Source organism: Moschus berezovskii, chromosome 17 (assembly GCF_049115385.1).
Source record: "Moschus berezovskii isolate FMDL1 chromosome 17, NW_MosBer_1.0, whole genome shotgun sequence".
Lineage (NCBI taxonomy): Eukaryota > Metazoa > Chordata > Mammalia > Artiodactyla > Moschidae > Moschus > Moschus berezovskii.
Window position 1 is genome coordinate 24,925,479 of NC_142476.1, and position 19,918 is coordinate 24,945,396.

At 38.2% G+C, this 19,918-nt stretch overlaps 1 protein-coding gene across 6 annotated transcripts in view; it reads right to left on the reverse strand.

Moving 5' to 3' along the window:
- Nucleotides 1-19,918, reverse strand: part of HMCN1 (hemicentin 1) — a 540,326-nt gene that overhangs the window by 61,650 nt on the left and 458,758 nt on the right. For all 6 annotated transcript variants that reach the window (XM_055419093.2, XM_055419092.2, XM_055419094.2 and 3 more), the window contains 9 exons: nucleotides 16,750-17,019; nucleotides 13,740-13,930; nucleotides 8,829-9,042; nucleotides 6,729-6,863; nucleotides 6,148-6,338; nucleotides 4,327-4,408; nucleotides 2,063-2,332; nucleotides 1,318-1,488; nucleotides 1,012-1,182 (listed from right to left, as the gene is read on the reverse strand). In XM_055419093.2, coding sequence (XP_055275068.2) covers nucleotides 1,012-1,182; nucleotides 1,318-1,488; nucleotides 2,063-2,332; nucleotides 4,327-4,408; nucleotides 6,148-6,338; nucleotides 6,729-6,863; nucleotides 8,829-9,042; nucleotides 13,740-13,930; nucleotides 16,750-17,019 — 1,695 coding nt within the window. The remainder of the gene's footprint in view (nucleotides 1-1,011; nucleotides 1,183-1,317; nucleotides 1,489-2,062; nucleotides 2,333-4,326; nucleotides 4,409-6,147; nucleotides 6,339-6,728; nucleotides 6,864-8,828; nucleotides 9,043-13,739; nucleotides 13,931-16,749; nucleotides 17,020-19,918) is intronic.

Genomic DNA, 19,918 nt, shown 5'->3' on the forward strand with positions numbered 1-19,918 from the left:
CTCCTGCACTGCATATAGATTCTTTACTACTTGAACTATTGGGAAAGCAATACAACTATAACATGAATTTACACACATTTGGAATGTATTCAAGTATTTTCTAAAATACTTTCATTAAAAATTTTTCACAACAAATTGTTTAAAAACTTTGTTTTTAATTTTTCATCTTAATTATATCCTTTTAGATGTACCTTTATTTTCATTAATTTATCTTTTACAGCAAAATTGTCTTATGGTCTATTTAGTTGTGTGGCAATACTGCTTGCTTGGCAGCAAAGATTCTTATAGTGAAGATATCTAGACCCCTAAAATACCTATGTTATTTCACAAAGTCAAAAATGACACATAGATAAAGTCCTAAGCATGGTTCCTAGCACATGACATTTATTGAGTGAATGTAGCTAATGCTATTTTTCTCCTTGCCAGCTGTGTATTTCTGGGCAGGTCTTTAACCTCTCTAGGCTTCATTTTTCTCATCTGAAAATGAATGACTGGATTAGCTGTTATCTAAGGTCTTCAATATCTCTAAAATTCTATTAATTTGATTGTACCACCTCATGAGAAGAGTTGACTCATTGGAAAAGACCCTGATGCTGGGAGGGATTGGAGGCAGGAGGAGAAGGGGATGACAGAGGATGAGATGGCTGGATGGCATCACTGACTCGATGCACATGAGTTTGGGTGAACTCCGAGAGCTGGTGATGGACAGGGAGGCCTGGCGTGCTGCAATTCATGGGGTCACAAAGAGTCAGACATGACTGAGCAACTGAACTGAAATGATTAAAAATATACCACAGTTTGGAACTCTTTCTCATGTTCAGTTAAATCAGGTACTTGAATTAACACTGATTTAATGCCACACCTCCATAAATTCATGCATGAGACAGAAGTGAGACATAGAGAATGTGTTCAAGGGTTGAGGTCATAACATCTCTTCCCCATAAAGAAGAAAAGGTAACTCCTTTGAATGGGTCAAAAAGAGGCACGTTTTGCCCATCTCTGGGTTCTCACCTGGGCAAGGCCGGATGTTGCACATGATGATTTCCACGGTAGTCCCTTCACACGGCCGCCCACCGTGTTGAGCTGATGGATTATTGCAAGTTCTGGTCCTGGTTCGGTTGCCGTGTCCGCAGCTCCTCGTGCATTCTTCCCAGGGACTCCATTCTGACCAGTTCCCATCCACTATCCAAAGGCGACACGTTAACACCATCAGAGACATTTCAATGGAAAGAACTTATACTGAGACAAGCCACAGTTAGGGGACAGAAGTGGGTATCTACTGAACCACATGCGTGTCTGTTGAATAAAGAGGTGTACCTGGACACGGCTTCTGGTGACAGTTTTGCATTTCTGAATCCGATCCCTGGCAAGGCTTCCCCCCATTGGCTGGAGAGGGGTTGTTGCACAGACGACTCCTCTTCTGGATCCCTTTTCCACAGGTGACACTGCAGGGTCTCCAGGCCGACCACTGGGAAAACCCCCCGGGCACTGCAAATAAAACACTGTACTTGGTCTCTGCTATCGTAAATACAAATATTGTAAGTCAGATTTCATGGAAGATATGCACTGGGTCTAGCGCTGAACCTAGAAAGGCTGAGAAACTGTTTACGGAAGCTCTTCTTTAGTGTAAAATTAAGACCGAAGCATCCGAGAAGAACTGAGCCGCTAACTCGAGTTTCTTCCTGGTTCCAGCCCTGACTCATTTGGACATGGCTGTTGAAAGAGTGAGCGACAAAGACATTTCTATGCTGTTTTCCTTTTGGAAATAAGTCATTCTTTGAAGCAAAACTATGCACTGATTTTTGAGAATAATTTTAACCTAGTTTTAAAGACGAAATTCCGTTTGGGAATCTGAATTATTAACTTGGGGTTCTGCAGCTCTCATGTGTACTGTTTTTAATCTCTTCAGTGTGTAATGTGATTTTTGTCCTATCCCTATAATCTAGAAATATCTTAAGGGTACAAGAGATGTGGTCTAAGATGCTTGATGATTTTTATTGTTTAGATTGCCCCAGGTACTGTTCAACAAGAATATATCAGGGTAAACGAATATCACGCTCACCCTGGACTATGACAGGCACTCTCACAAGGACAGAACCCATCAAGTTCCGAGCAACGCATTCATACTCAGACGTATCTTCTTTCTGAGCAGCAGCGATATGTAGTGAGTTGTTGGACAACACACGAATTCGCTCATCCCAGAAGATAGAGTGCCCTTGACGGGACCATGTGATGGTTGGACGAGGCTCTCCAGTTGCTTGACAATTCAAGATGACTTTGCTGCCAGCATTAATAATAGTTTCTACTGGTTCAAGAGTGATAACAGGAGGGCCTGTGGAGAAAAGCACGTGTTTCTTAGTTTTTGTGGAATTATATTTACATTGTGAGTCGTATTATGTAATAACATTATTTAGAAAAAAGTTACACTGATTTTTTTTTTAACACAATGTAGTTTCTCAGCTGTTGAGGTTGTAATTGCCATTGACAGAATGTTTTATTTAGTAAATGGTAAAAATTTTAAATCCCTAAGCAGTCTAGCTTAGAGCATGGGCTCTGCAGTTGTGCTTTTCCGGATTCACATTCTGCCTCTGCTCTTTACGTTTCTGGAAATACCTGTAGTAAAGAAAACTGGAGCACCTGAGCAGAGCTTGGCATATAGTAGGTGGTCTTATATATTTAATAAGTGAAAACTTTAATGTATTTTTCTCAGAATTATTCAGTCATGGCACTCTACTTTTCTCCTAATGATATCCATAAAGTTATTATTTGGTACATTTGTATTTTAATAAAACTCTATCTTAGACACAGAAACAAGCTTATGAATAATATATTCTATGGTATAGATTAGAATTTTATTCTATTAGAATAAAACTCAGCAATAGAATATTATTCTATTGAATATTACTCAGCCACAAAAAGGAGGGAATCCTGCCATTTGTGACAACATGGAAGGCATTATGTTAAGTGAAATATGCCAGAAAAGAGGCAAATAGGTGTGTGGTGTCACTTACATGTAGAATCTTAAAAAGTCAGGAACAGAGAATAGACTGGTGGTTTCCAGGGGCTGAAGGGTGGGGGATATGGGGAGACACTGGTCAAAACATACTCATTTATATGATTCAAAGTTTGTATGTTTTGAGAATCTAATGTACAGTATGATGACTACAGTAAGTTACACTGTACTGTATACTTGAAATTTGCTGAGTAGATCTTAAATATTCTCATCAAAAATCCCACAAAAAACAAACCAAAAAAAATGTGTGAGGAGATGAATATGTTAATTAACTTGATTGTGGTAATCATTTTACAGTGTATTAAAATATGTATCTCCAATCATCACACTGTACACTTGACTTTTTTTCACCATGCCACATGGCATGTAGGATCTTAGTTTCCTGACTTGGTATTGAACCTGCACCCCCTGCAGGAGGAGTGCAGCGTCTTAATCACTGGACCACCAGGGAAGTTCTATACTGTCTGCTTTAAATATACATAGTCGTATTTGTCAATTATACCTCACTAAGGCTGTAGGGGGGTACCGCTGTCTTCAATATCTATTAAATATCTATTCAGCATTTCAGAGAATATACAGAAATAGAGAAGTATCTATTCAAGTTTTAGAGAATAGTAGTTTGGTAAACAGCTGTTAGTAAATGCTGGTCTATAGCATCTCTTAATTGTGAATAAAAAAATGTAAATTCATTCCATTAAATACTGAGCCTATTCACAAAATAAACTGATTTCCTTAACTTAATGACACTGTTCTCAGGTCAGCCCCTGAAGGGGTTCTAGGGACTGTCCACTGAGTCACTGGAGTCTTTCATGCTTTTCAAATTACGAAAACCTGTCTTCTGGTTGTTTACACTGAGGACCTTCATCACAAGCACGCTCATCCTGCCAAGAACACACAGATACTTCACAACAGATTGACAGCAATCGATCCAGAGAACTCTTGAGTTCATTTACATTAGTCTTTATTTCTAACACCTAGTTTTAAAGTGCCATAAAATGACATCTTTGTAAGCTCCTTACAAGAATGGTAGGGAGCTATAAAAGGGTATTTGACTGAATATATTGCAAACAACAACAAAAACTCTGATACCAAACCACTGCAAATTTGAACTGCATATTTAGGTAAAACAGACAAAAATACCTGTGCTAAGTTTTATCAGTCTTCTGGTTGATAACAATTGCTCTATCATCAGCAGCAAACTAAATTAGACTCTGAAAGCTACCATTAGTATATTTGCTAGAAAGTTAAATGAACATCACAATTTTTATATGGACATTTCTTCAATCAAGTGTTTAAGTAATTAAGCAGCTTACTCTGCAAAGTCAGACTCATGCTGCGTTCCACCACCCCAGCTTCATTGGTAGCTACACACGTATAATCACCAGCATCTTCATTCTATGGAAATAAGCAGTGTTTTATGAAAATAGGAGCCTACAGAGCAGTGAAAATCATTTTTTTTTCACCATGAGCTTGTTTATGCAATTGTGTTTATAAGAAGGTATTTTAATAGAAATAGGAAAACTTACATATATTTAACCATACAAATAGATTAAAAAAAAAAGAAATTCTTAGCTTATTTTTTTTCTAAACAAACTAGGGAACTTTCAGGGAACAATAACTGGTAGAAACCAAGGCAGAAATATCATTTTTTATAATGATTTATCCAAAATTATCTTAGTAAAGAAAAATGCCAATATATTCTTATAGATATCTTAAAAAGCATTAAATATTCAGAATAAATGAACAAATATCTAGTTCTTTGTTACAGAGGTTATTAAAAAACATTAATCTTAGCCTCTACTTTAGAAGCTTGAAATATAGGAAAGAAAGTGAAAAACTAATTTACTAGTGATGGGCTTCCCTGGTGGCTCAGAGGTTAAAGCGTCTGCCTCCAATGCAGGAGACCCGGGTTCGATCCCTGGGTTGGGAAAATCCCCTGGAGAAGGAAATGGTAACCCACTCCAGTATTCTTGCCTGGAGAATCCCATGAATGGAGAAGCCTGGTAGGCTACAGTCCATGGGGTCGCAAAGAGTCGGACACGACTGAGCGACTGAACGGAACGGAACGGAAGTGATGTAAATCACAGAACATAAGTGATAAATTTATACATATATGATATAGAAAAGAGGTACCATATGAATTTAGATTTGATATCTAATTAGAGATTTTGCTAAGGTCTTATGAACAGAGGAATTCTGGTCTTGTTAATAAAAAGACTAAGTCAATTAGGGGGAACTGAACTGCAGGAAATGGAAGAGGGTAGGAGAAGAGAGATGGATGTTGGTTTAGATAATTTAGTCAAAGTATCAATGCATGATCCAGATAGAAATTTCTAGTAGGAAACTGTAGATGGAACTTGAAAGAGTTTCAGGGTTGAAGGTATGTTGTTAGGAATCTGAAATTGTGTGATGGAAAATCAGTATTAATATTAGAAGAAGTACCAAGGACTTCAAAAGTTTGTGTAGAGGTAAAGCGGGGAAAGCAGCAGTACAGAAGCAGATACCGAGGGCAGCCAGAGGCAGGAACCATCTCGAAATTGAAGGAACAGTCAACAGCATCTAATGCTGAAATAAAACCAAGCTGAATAAAAGACTGAAAGGGGCCCACTGGAACAGGTCCATTGGACAGTATAGTCTAATTATGATTTCAATTAATTCAACAGTGGCGTAGCAAATAACTCACCTTTAGTCTAGTTAAGAATTTTTTAGATAAAATATCTCATTCCCTTGACCTTCAGATTAGAATAACTTAAAGTACTCATATTGCCTGAATTACTGAAGCTTTTTAAAAGCCTGATAAAGTTGTTGACTTAGTGATGAAATCTACCTTGTATTTAAAATGGTGTTTGTAATTCTTCAAATTCCTCATTCTAAAACAGATTTAAGGAAGTTATCTACTAATGTTGAATAATAGGTCAATGATGGAGAACAAAGCAGCAAATTTTTTTTATTGCTCGTACTCCTTTGAAGGGCTAAAAATCATCAATTTGAACTATCCTTTCAGTTTTTTAAAAAAACCCATTGATTCAGATTTTATGATTAAAATAGGAATGCAGAGAAACTTCCCATGGCACCTAGAGAGAGGTGTTGATTGTGATATTTAAAGTGTGTACTGACAATTCAGTGTGACTTACCACAGTGCCATAAATGGCCAAGGAGCCATTGCCGAGTTGCCGGATTCTGTGGCTAATTTCAATATCGATCCCCCTTCTGCTCCACTGGATGGTTGGAGCGGGATCTCCTTTCACCTCACAATTCAGGATTGCATTACCACCAAGTGGTTCAATCCAGTTAGAAGGGTAATCACCTTTGAAGACTGGAGGTTCTGGGAAATAACAAAAGATGAGTGTACATCAGTCTTTGTGATTCTAACCAATTAAAAGATAATTTAGTGAAGAGGGGAAAAGCCACTTTTGAGCCCCACGAATCTTCCAGAATCAACTGCTCATGCTAATCGATGAGAAAACTTTGTCCATTTCAATAATATAAGTGGATGATTCCATTTTGTGCCAAATGATCTCTTTACATACTGCTTACCTACTTTTGAGATGAATGTTCATAATTTTTTAAATCTCGTGAGTTTGTACATCTGTGAAATAAGACTAAACAGATTAATAAACTGAAGTTACATTGAATTACTATTCAGTAGGGAAGCAAAATACAAACCATTCATCATAAATAAACTACAGATTAAAAATAGGACACTTTCACCTACCTTTCACATAAACAAATCCAATTGCCTTCACAAAACCAACGCTGTTTTCAGCAGTACACACATAAGTGCCTGAATCCTCTTTTGATATCCTTTCAATAACAAGTTCACTGTGTCCATTGATGCTGTCAAAGTGGGCTGAAGGAAACACGGTAGAAAACAACACAAATGCCTCTCAGCAACCTCAGAAAATAATCACGACAGCTGGATATTTTGCAGGTTAGATTTATGAGCTGGTCAGCAATTCAACCAAAGATATCTCATTATGACACTGGAGGAGAGAGCACTTTCCAGAGATTTCTTCCTCTATTTGCTATGTCTCCAGACACTTTTTTGAAGAATGAAAAACAGCAGAAGGAACAGGAAAAGAGAATGAAAACAAACATCTTCTAAAATTATTTTCGATTACACCTTTCACCTCAGAGTTGCCTAAAGCTGGCTCGCAGTCTCGGTAGGTTTGAAAAATCTTTCATTCAGAAATATGACATTTTCCATTTCCTTTCTCTCACCACCACTTTTCCTCCCAAACAATTTACATCAAGAACATGAAAACTTTTGCAGTTATAATTCAACTGACCTGGCAGCTCAGAGGGAAAGTCATGAACACCTACGCTAGTTAGGTAATAATGACAAAATTAAATTTGTAATAATTTGAACTTGCCCGTAAGTGGTAATGATATAAATTACCAAAGGTAGTTTCAATACTTGGAGTAGAGTATAAGATAAACAGGCGAATTCTAAAACAATCGATACTAAATAAGGTTCCGATTAGACCAACCAATATCTAATTACATTAAGTATGTTTACTTTCTCTTCCATTCAAATTATCTTTTTTTTTTTTTTGAGTATAATTGCTTTACAATGTTGTGTTAGTTTCACAACAAAGTGAATCAGGTATATGTGAACATATATCTTCTCCCTCTTGGACCAGCTCTGCCCCCCCAACCCCTAATCCTGCCCATCTCGGTAACCTCAGAGCACGGGGTTGAGCCCCCTGTGCTATATAGCTGGTTCAAAGTTTCAAGTTTTCATGCTGAATAGTGGAAAATTAAGCTTTAAAAACTTAAATATCTAAGTTAGTATTATATCTTCTAGTAAGTAGAAAATTAAGCTTTAAAAACTTAAATATCTAAGTTAGTATTATATCTTCAGAAAACAGTACTGATTAGGTTTTTTAGAGTTCATTTTTCTTAAGTGAAGTATATTATCCTATTATTGTTAAGGTGACACAGCTGATGAATTCTAGTTATCATAAATCTTTGTAACAGAAAACTCAAGCTTATTACTAACTTTCTAGCAAGGTATTTATTAAATGCTAATACTTCAGAACTCAATTTTGGGAAGCAACAATTTCTTTTTACTAACAGTATCTTCGTGCTGGTGATAAAAGTCTAAAAGAAACACATCTTCCCCAGGATGCGTGGCTCTACCTGAACATGTAGTGCACACACAGACTAGAAACTGTTTACTTAATTGATCTACACTCTGATAGTGGATTAGAGAGGTTAATTCATACAGTGAAAAATAGAGTTCTCTGTAAAATTAGGTGAATCTTCAGGGCTCTCACAGTCATCTTAATCAATAAGGAAGGAGGTCCCAGGTAGCTCAGTGGTAAAGAATTCTCCTGCCAATGCAGGAGCCGCAGGAGACACGAGTTTGATCCCTTGGTCGGGAATATCCCTGGAGGAGGAAATGGCAACCCACTCCAGTATTCTTGCCTGGGAAATCCTCTGGACAGAGAAGCCTGGCGGGCTGCAGCCGGTGGGGTCACAAAGATTCAGACATGACTAAGGAGGCCCGGGGGAACACATTTGGGCATCTGTGTATATGACTTCTCAGGGGGAGGGGAGTTACTTTTAGGTTAAAAACCTACCTATAGCCTTCAATATACAGTCCCGTGATCAACGTGTCCTTTCTAAAGAATGAAAAGAACACATATACTGGGCATAGGCTAAAATCCAGGCAAAAGTACACATTTTACAGAATTTAAAGCAATCAATTCATGAAACTTTTCAATCAATTCCCACAGTTAAAGAAAATGGAGATGGGTTTCGAGTTTTCTATCAGTGTACTTATTCACCTCTTAAGAATTAAATTACCAACCTGGGATAATATTGTTATTGAAGGTCCATGTTAACTTGGGCAATGGAATACCAGTTGCTTTACAGTTTAATCGGAGTTGTTCTCCCTTATTTAATGACACATCTCCAGGGAGTTCAGTAAAAGTGGGAAGAACATGAACAGTCAGGCTGATGGTGTGTGTGTCTTCACCTGCGGCATTGTTAGCAATGCAGGTATAGGTGCCAGAATCCTCCAGCTTAAAGAAAGAAAAGACATTGTGCATAAAATTACACGATCTTACATCATATTACATATAATTCATAAAACTGCATAGCTTGGTCCCCTAAGGAGCACTCTAAAGATGATTTAAATTTCCATCTTTTAGTCTGAACCATCTGGCTAGTTTTTAGAAAGCAAAATTTACAACATTTAAGAAATTAAACAAAAGTCCATACCTTACAGAACTATAGCATTTTACAGTAACAAGATCTTAGAAAACTTTATATGGTTTTACTAAACATCAACTGCTGTACTGCAATGTACAACTAGAGAGCAAATTTAATCCCAAAGGCTGTTAGCATCTTGATGGCATAGCTGGTTCTCTGGGTAATGTGGCACCAAGGACCATGAAAATGATCAAAGGAAATGGCAAGAGTCAGGGCAGTTAGCTGCAATTCCAAAATTTCACTTGCTAAATCCAATAGCCAGCTCTCAGCAATCATTTTACTAGAAGTTTTAGCAGCATCTGACACGATTCTGGCTTCCTTCTTTTTAAAATCATGTCTTCACTTGGCTTCCAGGACACCCCATTTCCCTGGTTTCCTTTCTGCCTCTCTGACTGCTTTTCTTCCATCTCCTTTTGCTGGCTTCCCCTCCACATTAACGTGTCAACATAGGTGTATGAGAGGGCTCAGTCTGTTCCTCTTTTCTTCTCTGTCCACACTCAACTCGGTTTTAATGGCTTTAAATACCATCTACATGCTGAGATGAGTACCAGTATGTCCAGCCCAGGTGTTTCTTCCAAACTCCAATTGTACTGAACTTCTCATTCCAACGCTCTGCTTGGTTGCCTAGAAGACATCTCAAGTGCAGGTCCCAAGCCGAACTCCCCTCTTCCCCTTGCTGGGCCATCTGCAGCCTTCACTCCATCTCAGTTGATGGCTATTTTGTTCTAATCCAGCTGTTCATGACTTTGCCCTCAGACACTGGAGTGTTTGGTTATTCTTTTTCACACTATTTTCAGTCTAGCTAGGAAATCCTAGCTTCAAAGTATACACAAAATCCAACCACTTCTCACCCACCCTTCGGGGCTAATGTTCTGCTTTGAGTCCTCTAATCTCTCATCTTCCTCCAGACCATTTTCCCAGCTGGTCTTTCGGCTTCTCTCTTGCTTCCCTACCATATATTCTCATCACAATAGTCAATGCACTATCGCAAAATCTTAAGGCAGACAACATCGCTCCCCTGCTCAAAACCTGTAATGGATTCTGATTTTACTTAGAGTACAATGCAAATTGTTACATGGGATTGCAAAGAGTCAGACATGACTGAGCAACTGAATAGCAGTAAGGTATTACATGTATCTGGTCTTCATTTTTCTCTGACTTCTTTCTCTCTCTTCCTTCATTGTTTTCACTGGTCTCCTGTTTCTCAAATACATCAGGCATGTTCCTACCTTACGTTTTTTTTTTTTTTAATTCTTTGCACCACCTTCATTTCTTTGCCCCCCAAATCTGGGGTAGGGGATCCCAGTTTTCTGCCTCTCTCCGAGGCACAGAAAACTGGGTTGCTCCTCTCCCAGATATCTGCTTAGCTAATTCACTTCCTTCAAATTTTGCTCAAAGCGTTTGCTTCCCAGAGGACATTTATTCTGACCATAGTATTTAAAAATGTAACTTGTACTTTTCCAACTTCTGATACCTTTTACCTGTTCTTGTTTTTTTTTTTCATACCAGTTGTTTTCTTTTGAATTGTATACATTCTTTATTTTTATGTTATTGACTATCTCTCTCCTTTAGGAATAAACTCCATGAAGGCAAGGATCTTTTATTGTTTTGTTCAATGTATTTATTCCCAGTGTCTAAATCTGTGCTGATCATGAGAAGGTACTCAATACTCAATAAATATTTGTTAAATTAATGACTGAAAGCTTCTGACTGTATTAAGGTCCATAGCACAGACTTTTCCTTCTTTTTTAAATAGAAGATTAAGAATAGATTTTCTTTGCATTGAAGCATGAAGTAATTGATTGGCAATGCAGCATAAAATGGAGAAGGCAATGGCAAGCCACTCCAGTACTATTGCCTAGAAAATCCCATGGATGGAGCAGCCTCGCAGGCTGCTGTCCATGGGGTCGCTAAGGGTTGGACACGACTGAGCGACTTCACTTTCACTTTTCACTTTCACACATTGGAGAAGGAAATGGCAGCCCACTCCAGTGTTCTTGTCTGGAGAATCCCAGGGATGGGGGATCCTGGTGGGCTTCCGTCTATGGGGTCACACAGAGTCGGACACGACTGAAGTGACTTAGCAGCAGCAGCAGCATAAAAATTAAAATAACTTATTATAACTAGATAGCATATTAAAAAGCAGAGACATTACTTTGCCAACAAAGGTCCGTCTAGTCAAGGCTATGGTTTTTCCAGTGGTCATGTATGGATGTGAGAGTTGGACTGTGAAGAAGGCTGATCGCCGAAGAATCGATGCTTTTGAACTGTGGTGTTGGAGAAGACTCTTGAGAGTCCCTTGGACTGCAAGGAGATCAGTCCTGGATGTTCACTGGAAGGACTGATGCTGAAGCTGAAACTCCAATACTTTGGCCACCTCATGTGAAGAGATGACTCACTGGAAAAGACTCTGATGCTGGGAGGGATTGCGGGCAGGAGGAGAAGGGGACGACAGAGAATAAGATGGCTGGATGGCATCACTGACTTGATGGACATGAGTTTGGGTGAACTCTGGGAGTTGGTGATGGACAGGGAGGCCTGGCGTGCCGCGATTCATGGAGTCGCAAAGACTTGGACGTGACTGAGTGACTAAACTGAACTGAACTGATAGATACAATCTAACACTGGTAGGTTTCATAATGATTTTTTAAGGGCAAACAGAAATAAGTCATATTCCATGTAAAGGTCTCCTCACCCTGATACCACTTTGGTTCAGTTCAGTCACTCAGTCATGTCCACCTCTTTGCGACCCCATGAATCACAGCACACCAGGCCTCCCTGTCCATCACCAACTCCCGGAGTTCACTCAAACTCATGTCCATCGAGTCGGTGATGCCATCCAGCCATCTCACTCTCTGTCGTCCCCTTCTCCTCCCACCCCCAATCTTTCCCAGCAGCTGCTCTTAAATTCCTGGATCTTAACATCTTAAGTTTAAAAATAAAAGATTTTATGGAAGTGAAGCTTTGGAAAATCCAGATTATACATATTATTCACAGATAGACTTATCATTTGTGTCTTTCATTTGATATTTATAAGCTACCTTATTGTTACTATTTTAAAAAATTTATCTCAATTGTCCCACTAAAAGTTTAAACTTTTCTCATTTAATTCCTTCAGGTCTGTAAGAGTGATTGAGAGGTCAAATTCAACATTCTTGAATCTGATAGTGGTCCCTACCAGAGACTGTTTACCAGTTTAAACAAACAAATTTAACATTATTTATTACTTTTAAGTTTACATTTTTAACTTTTAATAGCTCTGAAATTGGGATACAACTTAAAAATTGATGGTCTTCTCTAGTTTACTTGACTGGATTTTTTTTTTCTTTCTTTCTTTCTTAGTGGTAAAATAAAGGTGGATCTTACAACTGACGGAAACAGATTTGAATAAACACAACTTCTGCTTGCACATAAGATGAAGTTAGCCTATCCCTAGGGCTATTTATCTGGTGATCCAGGAGTCTAGCTAACAGCTGAAATTATACTATGAAGTGAATTTAATTCTATGAAGATTTTGTAATGAAATTTAGGTACTTTGAAGGGTAATGAAAGTGGTAGTCACTCGGTCATGTCTGACTCTGCGATCCCATGGACAGTAGCCCATCAGCTCCTCTGTCCAAGGAATTCTCCAGGCAAGAATATTGGAGTGGGTAGCCATTCTCTTCTCCATGGGATCTTCCTGACCCAGGGATAGAACCTGGGTTTCCTGCATTGCAGGCAGATTCTTTACCGTTTGTGCCACCCAAAGATAGGCAACAAAAGCTCTGAAAGTGATTCACGTTTTAATCATGTTTAATAGTTGGTACTAAGTGTTGATATACTGAAACCACATGACAATTTTTTTAAAGTCATGTGGTATGCATAGACATAGATTCTTCTTCAAATGGGCTAATACTGAAAAACAGATGCTTCCCATAGCTACTATTCTGCAGACTGGAGAAATACCACCTAAGAATATTCAAAATTCCCAGCTTGCACAGATCCCTAAGACTGAGAGTTCTTTAAAAACCTGAAAAGAGCAAAAGCCTGCTTTTTGTAATTGCTTAATAATATATCAGACATTCTTACATCTCTACTCTTCGAGATTCATTGTTACAAGCATGGAATATAATAGAGGCTTAGAATTTTCCTGATAAACAAAGATTTTCACAAAAATAAAATAACTTTAGAAGAAAGTCACTTATAAGTTCCCATGATGTGCTAAATACTATCCTCAGGGATGTAAAATGAAATACATATAAAATTAATTTTTTGACCTGCATTTATAAGGGTACTTTTCTTTCATTATTAAATAATACATGGGAATTCCCTGGTGCTTCAGTGGTTAGGACTTGGCTCTTTCGCTGCTGTGGAATAGTTTGACCCCTGTTAGGGACTTAAGATCCTGCAAGCTGTGTGGCACAGACAAAAACAAAACAAAAAATACATGTTCAAACTAAATCACTAAAAGTAAAATGGTGAATTAATAATCTGTCTCAATGTATCTCTTCATATTTATTAAACTTACCACAACATTTTCCAGGATAAGCTCTCCATAGGGTTCAACAGTGTATTTTCCTAACAAGTTAGCCAAAGGAACATTGTCTTTTTTCCAGTTAATTGCTGGTGTGGGGATTCCATCAGCCACGCATGGAAGAACGGCTTGTGAATTCTCATTGACCGTGTAATGTACTTCTGTACTTTGGATTCTAGGTGGTACTATAAAGAGTTTTTAAAAAGAAAGTCATTCAGGATGTTGAGTTCAATTATTATTCACACTGAAAATGAACACACAATAGATGCTCTTGAGAGTAACTTGGTAGAAATACTAACAAAATATATCAAGTCATTTGTTACTCTGAAAGCAATCAATATTTTTGACACCAGCAAGAATTCTAAGGCATTTGTACATGTTGGATGTATTTACAATGAGCCTCTGAAAAAACAACATTGAACTGGTGAGAAATATTTAAATTTTATTTGACTTACTGACTTTCCCTTGAGTTTCTTTTGCTTATGGCAGTGATATAAAACAAACAAGAGCAACTAAAGCCAAACCACTTCTACAGTTGTATAATTGCTGGATTTGTATCACAGATATACTGTGAGGACACACTAATAAAACTCACTAGTTTAAAACACTATAAAATACCTCATATTAAAGCTAAAGAAAAAAATTTATTGCAGTACCTCACATGTTATAACAAATGTAAGTAAAACTGGTGAAAACATTTAATTTAGTCTTTATACTATCACAGAGGAAATGTTTTATAGTGATTTCATAATTCCATGCAAATACTGCTTATGCTTCAAATTTTTTGAAATGGAATTTAGGCAACACGGAAAGATCAACTGAAAATTTCAGGGTACGAAGAAATACCTTAGAGGACTCAGAACTAAGATATTTACTTCTAACAGAAAAGTTTAAATATGTTAAGAATACTTGACTAAAAAAGTAAAAATATACTCTCCTCCCAAAACAGTAAATTTCAGAATTATTCAAATACATCAGTGAGAAATGGATCAACTTTTTCACAAATTTTTTAAAGTTACAGAACAAAAATAGGTTTCAGAAAAAAAAATGATTATATGGATATGCAAACATTATATGAATAATTATATGCGTAAACAGGCTTCCCTGGTAGCTCGGCTGGTAAAGAATCTGCGTGCAGTGCAAGAGACCCTGGTTCAATTTCTGGGTCAGGAAGCTCCCCTAGAGAAGGGAGAGGCTACCCACTCCAGAATTTTTGGGCTTCCCTGGTGGCTCAGACGGTACAGAATCCACCTGCAATGTAGGAGTCCTGGGTTCGATCCCTGGGTTGGGAAGATCCCCTGGAGGAGGGGATGGCAACCCACTCCAGTATTCTTCCTGGAGAATCCCATGGACAGAGGAGCCTGGCAGGCTGCAGTCCACAGGGTTGCAAAGAGTCGGACACAAATGAAGCCACTTTAACATGCACGTACGCACACACACATATATAAACGAGAGATAACATAAAAAAGCCTGAAACCTATTTTGTTGAAGGGTATATCATAAATATCCAATTCGTTTACATTAATTTATGAAATGATATATTTTCATTATCTCCTTCATCCTGGTTTCCCTGGAATTTTATTTCAACTTTGTTAACAGTTATAAAGCTGCAACACTAGTGCGTTGACTTCTTCTTTTTCAAAATGAAAATTTTAAGGCTGTGACCACTATACTTGATTTTAGTTTTGGGTACACACAATACATTTTGATGTGGTGCCCTTATTTTTATGATTTTCTAAATAATTTGAAAATAAAATCATATTATTTGACCTACTTGTTAATCAGAATGATAATTTTTAATATGGTTGGGGTTGGGGTTTTGGCATTAAAAATTCATTACACATTTCAAGCTTTATTGCATTGTGGGTGGGAATTGTGGCCTATTCTTTTAAGTTATTATTAATGATTTCTTTGTTCTTTGCATGCATGCATGCTCAGTGGTGTCTGACTCTTTGGTTCCAGGCTCCTCAATCTATGGGATTATCCAGGCAAGAATACTGGAGTGGGTTGCCATTTCCTCCTCCAGGGGATCTTCCTGACCCAGGGATTGAACCCGTGTCTCCTGTGGCTCTGAATTGCGGGCAGACTCTTCACCACTTAGCTACCTGGGAAGTCCCTCTTTGCTGTTTAGTATAGTTACTTTTGGTAAATTTTCTATAAACATGTGAAAAAAGGAATAGTATTTATTTGAAACCAAAAGACTAATGTGTATTAATTAGTTCAATTATATTAACTGAAAGCAAGAATAAAATTTTAGAAAATTCAAATATACCTGAAAGAAAAAAAAAAAAAAACACTTTCACAAATTTTTTGAAAAGGAAAAATCAGAAACTCATTATTAAAATGAGAGCTTCTTCTGAAAATCGTAGTTGAAAACAATTTAATTTACTTATTGTTTCTTACCACTGATATTAACAGTTATTCTATCTTTAGTCTTAAAATATATATTAATAACTAAAATATTTCAATGCTGATTTTTAGATATTTTATTAGTTGTCTGAATCCAAAGGAAAAACAGGTACTTTTTTTTCTATTACAAAAATATACCTGTAAATGTTTTGCTACTTTAAAATAATGAATCAAATAGATCGCCAGTTCTCACTAGGTTCACATTACAGTTATAAGGTAGGTCATACGCTGGTTAGTTTTGGGTCAAGAGGACTTGCAATTTGAAAAGTAAAGCAGAAGAGCAACAAAACAAATGAACTCCTCACAAGTCAACTTATAGATCCCAATAGTCACCATATGAGGATACTGGCAACAGATTAATTATCCTGGCTTTATTAACAAAATCACTCTCACACAGGTACGTGCACAAATAAACAGATCCTACCAAAAACACATCTGAAGGACAAGCGTACCTACACGCCATGTGCACATACCACACTCCACTCTAGTCTGCTGTTTTTCATTGTTTTTATTTCCGTCATAGTTTTCCCTGGTGGTCTTTTCTCTCTGCCATGGTGAAATAGTAAACTGAAACAACGTATGTTAAACAACCTACCATGGACGGTGAGCATGGTGCTTGTGCTGCTTGATCCGGCCACGTTAGCTGCCATGCACGTGTACTGGCCAGCATCACCAGGTTGAGCAAACGCTATCTGCAGAGCACCAGAGCTGAGGATGCGCTGGCGGACTGACTCCACGATTACATGCCCATCTTTGTGCCACATGATGGCAGGTGGTGGGAGGCCATCTGCCTCACACGGCAGCATGATGGGCTTATCCACAGCAGTGATGTATTCCTTAGGATGAGGGCTAATGACTGGAGGAACTAAAAGTTACAAAGTTCAAACATCATCTTAAAAGCGTGAATGTACTATTTATACAATGTGGTCTTATTCTAGCAAAATGAAGTCACATTGTTAAGAAATAAAGCCCTGAATTTACCATATCATCACCAAAGGGTTGCTACAGTTTGTTTTTGCTGGAAAAGAAGATTCATTGAATCCATTGCAGAAAATCATTCTCTACATAGCTAACAAATATAAATGACAATCAATCTTAAGATTTAAATATGTACTCATGAGGGATTGCATGTCCAGAAAACTAAACTGTGTTGATAGAGGTATTTTCTTTAACATGCATGTATTATGTCATCAGCTCCTTAAACTTTAAAAATAGATCTCTTCAAGGTTTGGAAATTATTCACCTGCTCAGACCCCTTTATTCAAGCATTTCCTGCAGTGCTTATGATCTCAAATACTGGGACCATATTTAACAATGTATTATTTTAATGAATAAAGAAGTGAGATATTGAAAAGAATTACAATTAATGTTTGAATAGCACAGGGGGCAGGGATGATGACTCTCTACACTACAGAAAATCCAAATTTAATATAATTTGCCTTCAGTATCCTTGGCCCCTGTGCATCTGTGGTTTTACATCTTCAGATTCAACCAACTTTGGCTCGTGCAGTAATGTAGTATTTACTACTGAATAAGTGGACCTGCATGGTTCGAATCATATTGGTTAAGGACTGCCTTTGTACAGACAGAACTCTTCCTACTTTTTCAGAAAATCGGGGACAGGTTTATGATCACAGTTTCTCGTCCCAGTGTTTACAATAGTGATTACCACTCAGGTTATTTTACTGGGCTTTAAAGACACATCACATAATTACGAGAGAACAATCAAACACAAGGGAGGACCAACCAACCACAGGCACAGGTGAAAGGAAGGTAAGGATGATACCCACTCCCAATGTCAGTCAATGCAAGTCCAGAGACACTGACCAGATGTAGAAAACGACGGTGGTAAATTTCCCTCTTAAACACGTGCAGGCCAAAAGAATAAAATAGTCTGAAATGTCTACCATCCCTTCAAAATACTCCATGTTACCACACGCTGTAAGACACAAGGGGCCTCTGAAAACTCTACTGATCCAAGTTAGGCCCTGTGGATAGCAAGTCTCGGAGATCTGGAAATACCTGCTGCATCTCTAGAGGAGGCTGGGCAGATATAGCCAACCGAGGGAGACCAAATTTTAGGGTACATTAATAGTAATGAATGGGCTTCCCCACTGGATCAATGGCAAAGACTCTGTCTGCAATGCAGAAGACAAAGGAGACAAGAGTTTGATCCCTGGGTTGGGAAGATCCCCTGGAGGAGAAAATGGCAACCTACTCCAGTTTTCTTGCCTAGAAAATTTCATGGACAGAGGAGCCTGGTGGGCTACAGTCCATGGGGTTGCAGAGTCAGACATGACTGAGTGTGTATGCACACACAGGCACACACACATAATGGTAGTGAGTAAATCAACAAGTTGTGAAAAATATGAATAACGTAAAATTATTTATATCAACCAAAGTTACCTGGTTGATTTTCTGCTTGCTATTACATACTGTTATCTCTTAGAGATTTTGTTGTTGTTGTTGTTCCCACTGCATGGCATGTGGGATCTTAGTTCCCCAATCAGGGATCAAACCCATGCCTCTTGCATTGGAAGCACGGACTCTTAACCACTGGACCACCAGGGAAGTCCCTACATACTGTATCTGAAAAGAGAGAGTCTATTCAGAGTTTTTCATGCCTCTAGAGTATGCAGTTATCTCTGACTGCTTTTGGAATACTGAAATCCTATTAGTTATTTTAATGTGTTTCTTTGTCCCATAGTTGCTCATGTTCAGTTCAGTTCAGTCGCTCAGGTGTGTCTGACTCTTTGCGACCCCATGAATCACAGCACGCCAGGCCTCCATGTAATTTTAATCAATTAGTGAAAGAAAAAATCCTCACTAATTCTTTTATATGACCCAAATGCATGAAGCACAAGCTGGAATCAAGATTGTGGGGGGGAAATATCAATAACCTCAGATATGCAGATGACACTGAAGAGGAATTAAAGAACCTCCTGATGAAGGTGAAAGAAGAGAGTGAAAAAGCTGGCTTAAAACTCAATGTTCAAAAAACGAAGAACATGGTATCTGGTCCCATCACTTCATAGCAAATAGGTGGGGAAACAGTGGAAACAGTGACAGACTTTATTTTCTTGGGCTCCAAAATCACTGCAGATGGTGACTGTAGCCATGAAATTAAAAGATGCTTGCTCCTTGGAAGAAAAGCTATGACAAACCTAGACAGCATATTAAAAAGTAGAGACATTACTTTGCCTACAAAGGCCCTGCCTACAAAGGCCCGTCTAGTCAAAGCTATGGTTTTTCCAGTAGTCATGTATGGATGTGAGAATTGGACCACAAGAAGGCTGAGCGCCAAAGAATTGATGCTTTTGAACTGTGGTGTTAGAGAAGACTCTTGAGAGTCCCTTGGATAGCAAGGAGATCCAACCAGTCAATCCTAAAGGAAATCAACCCTGAATATTCACTGGAAGGATTGAGGCTGAAGCTGAAGCTCCAACAGTGTGGCCACCTGATGGGAAGAGCTGACTCACTGGAAAAGACCCTAAAGCTGAGAAAGATTGAAGGCAGGAGGAGAAGGGGAGGGCAGAAGATGAGATGGCTGAATAGCATCACTGACTCAAAGGACATGAGTCTGAGCAAACTCTGGGAGGTTGTGAAGAACAAGAAACCCTAGCATGCTGCAGTCCATTGGGTCACAAAGAGTTAGAAAGCTGAGCAAGTGAACAGCAATGTTGCCAAAACTGATGACTATTTCTTGGTCATCATCTTAATTGACTCTCCCTTGAGTTTAAAAAAAATCAAACAAATTTTCTACT